The following is an 8,053-nucleotide window of genomic DNA, read 5'->3' as shown; positions in this document are numbered from 1 at the left end:
GTGTATGGGGTTTAGCTAGAGTATGCATGATTTATTACTTTTAGATTTTTCATTATAATAACCATGTCAGCCTAATATTTTTCCCTTGATGCTACCCTAATTATCAATATGTATGCAATTTGGTGGCAATGTGCTTTTTTTTTTTGGATAGGATACTTGAACGACTATTTCCATACTGGGAAGGTATTATTTTCCTTAAACTTTCCCTGCAATAATGCCAGAGTTTTTTTCAGTTTCATGATGGAAATACAGAACCAAACTCTGGTTGATGCCATGACACTGTAGCAATCCAATTGTGAGTAAAAATGATAGTATATTGAAGGAGTTGTTAGGGACATGTGCAATATGCAGTAAATATGGAGGGTCACCAAACTACCTTATGTCAATGGACTTCTAAGCCTAGCCATTTCTATTTCTAAAACGGTCCTTTCAGCTTTACCATGAGAGTGTTGATGCTAGCGATTGTTTGTAGCTTCCCAAAAGAGATCTTTGTAAAGCTAATCAAAGATTAAGATAAATTGATTTGATGCAGTATCAAAGGTTTGCCTGCAAAAACTGTTCGTTTTGGACCAACTCTACCCTCTTGCTTCAAGTAGAAAAGAAGTGACAATCTTGTTTGTACATAAATCACTAAGCTTTGGTTTATCTTTGTTTGAAGGGATCTAACCTACTTAGGATTTGAAGTCATCAAGTTAAAAGTAGTTTTTTCAAGGATGCTGCCGACCAAACAAGATTGGTTGATGGGTAGCTGTCACCATGAGACCCGGTGGTACAAGGGTTATCAATGTTTAAATGAGGGGAATGGGCACTTACGGCGGTGGTCTTTGCTTGGGGGGTAGCTGTCACCATGATACCCAATGGAACAAGGGCTGTCAACTTGTAAAAGAGGGGGACGGGCACTTATGGCGGTGGTCCCCTTCAATCCCTTTGTCTAACACGGCGCGATATGGGCTTTTCGTACATGCTTGCACCCCCCCTTCCTTGCGTCATTCAGGCAATTGACTCCCATACCTTCTATATCCTGCACGGCGCAATAAGGCCTAGTTCAACTTGGTGAGAAGGGATGCCCTCACGTTGTTTGTGCAACTTGGTGAGAAGAATTGCCCTTCAATCCCTTTGTCCAACACGGCGCGATACGGTGGGTTCGAATTTTTTGAAGCACCTCTTATCGCTTCTTCCGGGCAATTGGTCAATTTCCATCGCCCATCCCAGGACATCCCCCTTTGCTCCCTCCCCCTTGCATTTTGGTGGCAGGTGTGGACATGAGAAATGTAGGCCAATGCTAACAGGAAAGGATTATTAGGTGATGCATGGAGCTTTGCATTCCCCCATCTCCACCTAGTTATAGCCGTTTTGAATGTCTTGTATCTTCACAAACCTCTTACCATGCTTCCATCCCATTTTGAGTGTCTTGTATCTTGACAAACCTCTTACCATGCTTCAATCCCATTTTGAGTGTCTTGTATCTTGACAAATCTTGCTGACCTTTTGCGCTCCACAGACGGTTCATTCGTTAAATTATTTAAATCTTGCTCAATACTTTGGAAGTATTCACTATCAAGTGCAACGTAATCCCATTAGTTTCACTCTCAACAACTTATTTCTTTAACATCATCACCAAATTTATCTGCAAATATTATTTTCAATGATACTGAGAACAACACATAAGCCATCATTGACACCAAAAACTTGTGCCTGGTGTGTGGGGGTGTGGTGTATGTGTATGTGACTTATGAACAATCATTAGAGCACATCAAAACGAGACTTTTGGCGAAACTATGCAAATGACTACCAACTCAAACACACAGCAAATTAAGCATGTATTCCAAAAGCAACAGTACTAACATGAATCCTTGATGGATCATAGAGAAACTACTAGCATAATTCTTAAGGGATCTCATCAAGAGAAAGATGGGGCTTAGGAAGGCTACTTTCTTTGGCAATGCAAAGAGTCAAAACTTCACAAAATTTATCAAAATCGATCAAAATGGCCGTTAAAATTGACCTCAATATTTTGTTGCAAATTTTGATATAAATAATATCTCATCACGTAGCATATTTGTTAGATGTTTAATCTTTCTCAAAATCATCAGAGCTTGTATAAGAAGGCAAAAATTCACAAAACAATCTTTTATTTGGGGTGTGTGCATACAGAACATAGTTTAAACAGTGTTAGAAAAAAACGTATTTGAACTGGCTGAAATTGTAAACTCCTGGCTAGATTTTGAACTTGCCTTTTAAGAAAACCTGGAAATTTACTCCAGTTTTAGTGTGATTACCGGCAAAAGCTTCAAATTTGACCCAAAAACCAGGAGAATTTCAAAACTTTGCCTTTAATTTCACCGGTTAGAAAAAATGTATTTTTTCTAGCTCAACATAATTTTATTTGCATGAGCACTTGGAAAATAAAAGTGGTCCTTTAGATCCCATCCTTCTCCTATTGCTTTGCAAACACTTGATCGTTTCCAACCTAAATTTGTCATCACTTGCATCTGTAGTCATGCCCCTTTTCTTTGCAGTAAGGAGTGAGAGAGCGCTCATTACCTTCGTATGGATTTGTTGGGACTTAGTCAAGGCCAGACAGGCCTTAATCTGACCTTTTAAAAAGGCCATACAGGCCTTACTCTCTCAACCTTTTAAAACTTCTCATCTCTTCCTCTAATGCCATGTCAAGAAAGTGAAAGCTAGAGTTCTTGAAAGTGTGCACACCTAAGAGAATAGTTTATGCAAAGATGAGACTAAAGCTTCTAGATCTTCTCTACACAAAAATGACCAAAAAGATCTACTTACAAAACAGGAGATGAGAGTTTTGGAATGGCACACCTGCTCTGGAGATGCGAGTCCTACTCTGGCATATGACCCTCAAGTGCATTAAACAGCTTTCAATGTGAAGACTTGAGTATCCTTAAAGATACGAACTCACCACCAGTCAATGGATCGAATCCTCAACAAGATTTCTATGTAGGGTGGCCACATTGCCTTGCAAGACCAAAATCCTATTGCTATTAAAAGTTATTTGCTCCCTGCTCCAAGCCTTTTGCCCAATTACATTGAAGGGAAAAAAGTGTGCCCCTCAAAACCCTGTATTGGTGAAGATTAGTTTTTAAGATTGATGCATGACATCAAGCGACGGGGCAGCCTTTGCATGGGGACCATTGATCCCATGCACATGATCCGTGGCAGATAAAGCTGAGGCTCCTCTAAACCCTGGGTTGGTGAAGGTGACTCACCATTCTAGACGGAGCCATCAACCGAATTCATAATCTGACAATATCGAGACACTAGTACATAATGAGTGTGAGAGCATTTAGAAAATCTTATCTTTATTGGGCGGCTTATGAAGAACATAAAGGGGAACCATCATCATTTGCAATTGTCTTTCTGTGCATTAGAGTGAGGTACTCAAGGGATGAAAACCAAACAACTAAAACTGTTATCCCATACTGGCAGCCAACCTTGACATTCAAATTTCTCACTGCGACATATAAGAACACCAAATTCCACAAACAAGATATTGAATTGCAATTAAGTCATGTAGAGAAGCTCCTGAAAGATTTTGATTTTCATATACAATACAAAATTGATAGCAGGTAGTCATTGAAACACGTCCGATTCCTCAAAAGTGAGTCATCCAACCAATCAATTCAATGTAAATTTTCCCAATGTGCAGCTGTAATGTATTTACATTTTGCTAAGGGAGAGAACCAACAAAATTTGAATTTGTGCCCAGAGCAGATGAACCTTGACTGAAAGCTTGAGTGTCATTTAAACTGCTTGCCATGTCCACTGATGTGAGCGATCATCTCTCTACGCAGTCAAAAATCTCTTCTCTGAGCTTATCATGGCATAGTTATGCCTCAGGATGCTAGCACGCAACCCATTAATTAGTGTACAAGGTAAGATCCTCTGCAAAGTTAATCTACTCCAGGCTACTGATGTACTCAACATTTTGCTCCGCTGTAGCTTCCGGAGAAGAATTCTCCTCCAAGCCATCTTCACTGCTCATTGCGCACCATGTTACCCCTCTGGAATCAAGATCTTCTTCAGAAATGGGCACGACAGATCCAGAGCTTGCATCATAGTGAGAAAATCTCATTCTTTTATACCAGGGCACCTTAATATTCTCTGCCTTCGAGGATATCTCTGCGTTCTTAGACGTCATCAGATCCATGGATTCTTTCTCCTTGCTGCTTTGTATATGCTCCAGCTCTGTCAGGTCATAGCCTTTAGACATGCTCTCTCCCTCTTTGTCGTGTTCTACTAGACTACCATTGGAGTTGCTTGACAACTCTGCAACCTCTGACAAAACTTCTGCGTCTGATTGGTCAGCCATAGTCTCTGGTAGCTTTAGTTTAGGAGACAGACGGCTTGGTTCCCTGAGTCGCTGCTTTTGCATACGAGAATCCCAGGACTGCCTCACTTTAATCTATCCAGTCATTGCAGGCCAAACATTCACTTGATTAGCAGCAGTTAAGACAATGCTTGATATTTATCAATGTAAGCTAACCTATTTTGGTATCTGAATTCTGTTTAAATGTGAGAAAAGTGAAATTTTAATAAGACCTCACAATGCAAAAATGCAAATTACAGGTGATGAACCTGAAAAGAGTTTAGCCAAGCCCCATCCTTTTCTTCCTGCCTCTCAAGTGCAACTCTGGCACGCAGCTCCAATGACTCACGCATGACTCGAGTCAAGAAACTAACATCATCTGACAAAACACCTAATCCTCGAAGCAGGACAGATCCAAGCTGCAAACTGGTCTGCACAATAATCAACAAATACCTCAAAAAAAACTTCCTCATGTACTAAACAGTGCAAAGCATTCAAAGTGTAAGATAAGAAACTGTACCTCAGTATTCTCAAGAATAGCATCAGTAGCTCCTGCTGACTTCAATTCTAGCAAGTGTGAAAGGTCCTCCGCACGAGCATATATGGGAATCTATGCACAATTGCATGGAAGAAAGTTAGCCCTTTATCTCTAATTGAACATTAGTGAGCACAGGAGAGTTTTACCCCTGCATATGTCAGCCTCAGCCGTTCAACTGCCTCTACTGCTTTTTCCCGATCGGTATACATGACCATCACTGCCTTGGGCATGGTGATGCCTGCTGTCTGCAACACTGCGGGGCGTGAACCATCTCCATACAGTACTGGAAATCCTAATTTTCGGGCAGCCTGATTAGCCACATAAACCATTGCAGCATTATTACTCTGTCTATTTAATACTCTTCACAAACAAAAGATTTGTATTGGTCCATGTCATCTAAAAGAGGCCTAACAATCCGAAGTGACCAGTACAATAATTTTAGAGAGAGGAAAATTGCACACAAGGGGCATTAACAGAAGGTAAATTTGACTAGTGTCTTTCTCTTGTTTATACACTTGACAATAGGTTGAGACACATGACAATAGGTTGTAAACATTTATTATGCACAACCATTGATGCATAATGTTCCCTTTTCTAATGCACCTTCTCACGTGTTATAACCCTGAATACATGCAAATCATAATACCGCTCATAAACCATCGACACTCATCAAGTACCATGCTTATACAAGACATAGAAGGAATATGAAATCAATTCATTGCTGTGGATGAGAAAAAATGAAAGATCAAAGCCATCACAGATCAATGGGCATCAAAATGGCGGATTGCTCACTGCATACCATAACGTTTTATACCTTCACTTGGGCAGGGTCCAAGTCAAAAGCTACAAACTGCCATCCAGCAGAATCACCACCTAAGCCGCTTGCCAGTGGAGTAGATAAAAAGTTGGCAAGAACCTATACTAAAAACGCATTAAGTCATTAAAAATTTAACAATAAGGCTCGTTGATACAAAAACTTCATTACCTGACCCATTTGTCCGAAACCTATTATAACCACCGGATCGTTTGCTTCGAAAGTTTCTGCAATCATTGTCTGTTTTGAGTAAATCAGGTGCACAATGAGTGAAGAGCAATAAAGCTTGACTGAAACTTCAGGGTTACAAATCTTGATCCCAGCTATTGCACAGACACATTTCTTACATTGTCCTGTGGAGTATCGAGGCGTTCTTCAATGGCTTGTGCCACTTTCTGGCCGATTTCATTCAGAAATGGTGTTAAAGACATGGAAAGGACAACTACAATAATAAGCAGCCGATTTAGCTCCAATGGCAGCACACCCAATCTGCAAAATGCAATTCATGAAGTTGAAATCTATTGAGCTGAATGGTGAAAAATTTTCTCCTTGCCCTTCATTATAATAATAAGACAGCCAAAGCATAGCAGAGTATGTTAACCTGTTTGCAAGCGAGAACACAACAAAGGCAAACTCGCCTCCTTGAGAAAGCAAAAGCCCAATTCGAACACTTTCGGATAGAGATAGGCCAACAAATGGTCCTATGGTTGTAATTATCGCTGTTTTTATTGCAATCAACCCCCCCAAGAGAGTCAGCACATTCGGCCACTCCCGCAGCAAGAGCTGGAAAACGCCAGACATCAGTGATACATCCATGTTTCTGGTACGGTTGTCCGTATGAGAAACAATTATCAAACCTGTATATCAATGGAAGTTCCTGTTGTGACAAAAAAAAGGCCAAGTAACAAGCCTCTGAAGGGTCGAATCTCGGCTTCAATCTGGGTACGGAAATTAGTTTCTGCCAACAATGCACCAGCAAGAAATGCCCCAAGCTATCCACACAAACCTCAAGTCTTTTCAAACAATAAACTAAGGATCAAAACCTTTGAACTAATCAAACTTTTCATTGGATTGACTTACCGTATCACTGAAGCCAAGCTTTTGAGTTACCAATGACGTTCCAGTGACTGTCAACAGGCACAGAGCATTGAAAGCCTCAGAGCTCCTTGAATCAGCCACAACCTATATGTTCCATTTACTCTAAGAACGTTTGGTACATTACACAAATTATTTTCTATCAGTGCCTCCAAAGACTCACCTCAAATATACGACGCAAAAATATTTGACCACCTAGCGAGAGCACACCGAGACCACCAAGAGCTTTCAGACTCTCCGCAGCTAAAAGAGGCCATACACTTTCTTTTTCTAATGTCTGGATCACATGAACTTGGCGTGATCAGAATCATCGAGGCCAGAGACATATGAATAGCACAATGCTCTGCTAAACTCACCCCACTCTCAAGAATAGGTAATATCACCAACAGGGGAACCACAGCAATGTCCTGTAATTTAAGTTCACCAAAAAATGGAATCAGTCATCCTTGTTGAGCAAATTAATGAGCAAAGGTTAATTCAAGAACTAAACACTTGAAAAGAGAAGGTATAAAATGCCTGAAAAAGTAATATTCCAAGTGTAGCTGAACCGAAACGAGTTGGAAGCTCACCCTTCTCTGCAAGAAGCTGAAATATATAGATCATGAAAGATATTATTCAAAGAATATTAGTATTCACAACAGGCTAACGACTGTTCAAAAAACACAAACTGATCATGTGTTATGGCAAGAACTGCTACTTAACACCTGTAAAAGCTAAAAGCTCCACCCACAATCTTATTAAGAAGGTACTGTTTTCAACTCCAATGCTCGAAAAGTTGCATGTCCACCTTGAGTAATAGAGCAACAAAACTATGTTTAAACCCTAAACCGGCAACCAAGTGCAAGCAAGCAAGAGACTCACTGCTATTAGCATTGGGCAATTGAAATCCCAAATAACAGATGAGCTATTTAACAAAACTGTCACGCATTATATAACGGGTCCAAACAACATCCCAAGATATACATTCTTCTTTTAGTTTTCTATGCATAATCTGCAGATACATAGTGTACCATAAGTCGTTAAGTTTCTTCCCATAATGACAGGCATCAACCCAGGCGCTCCAACCGAACAGATACTGATGACAATTTGCATAACTTAAACTTTCCTGTTATTTACAAGATCTCACCTTTTCTTAAACTCATCGTGTATCATGCTGAGTTTGACAGTTCCTATCTTCTAAGCTTGCCACATAATAGAAATGTCAAAGAAACGTTTATTTCACTGCTGGCAAATAATGTGGAACAATCACCAATCATATGGAAGGAACTAATGATAA

At 40.1% G+C, this 8,053-nt stretch overlaps 1 protein-coding gene across 1 annotated transcript in view; it reads right to left on the bottom strand.

Annotated features, from left to right (window-relative positions):
- Positions 1-3,498: 3,498 nt before the first annotated feature.
- The window catches only part of KEA3 (K+ efflux antiporter 3), a 54,951-nt gene continuing 50,396 nt past the window's right edge, over positions 3,499-8,053 (bottom strand). The window contains exons 7-19 of the mRNA XM_086491436.1: positions 7,294-7,362; positions 7,134-7,184; positions 6,941-7,054; positions 6,763-6,864; positions 6,540-6,674; positions 6,284-6,465; positions 6,030-6,171; positions 5,854-5,922; positions 5,683-5,784; positions 5,015-5,176; positions 4,851-4,940; positions 4,600-4,761; positions 3,499-4,426 (exon numbers count right to left, since the gene is read on the bottom strand). Coding sequence (XP_086347562.1) covers positions 3,920-4,426; positions 4,600-4,761; positions 4,851-4,940; positions 5,015-5,176; positions 5,683-5,784; positions 5,854-5,922; positions 6,030-6,171; positions 6,284-6,465; positions 6,540-6,674; positions 6,763-6,864; positions 6,941-7,054; positions 7,134-7,184; positions 7,294-7,362 — 1,887 coding nt within the window. The 3' untranslated portion in view covers positions 3,499-3,919. The remainder of the gene's footprint in view (positions 4,427-4,599; positions 4,762-4,850; positions 4,941-5,014; positions 5,177-5,682; positions 5,785-5,853; positions 5,923-6,029; positions 6,172-6,283; positions 6,466-6,539; positions 6,675-6,762; positions 6,865-6,940; positions 7,055-7,133; positions 7,185-7,293; positions 7,363-8,053) is intronic.

This window comes from Adiantum capillus-veneris, chromosome 19 (assembly GCF_014529385.1).
Source record: "Adiantum capillus-veneris isolate H3 chromosome 19, ASM1452938v2, whole genome shotgun sequence".
Classification (NCBI taxonomy): Eukaryota; Viridiplantae; Streptophyta; class Polypodiopsida; order Polypodiales; family Pteridaceae; genus Adiantum; species Adiantum capillus-veneris.
The sequence above is the reverse complement of the archived record's forward strand: the minus strand, read 5'-3'. Positions and strand labels throughout refer to the sequence as shown.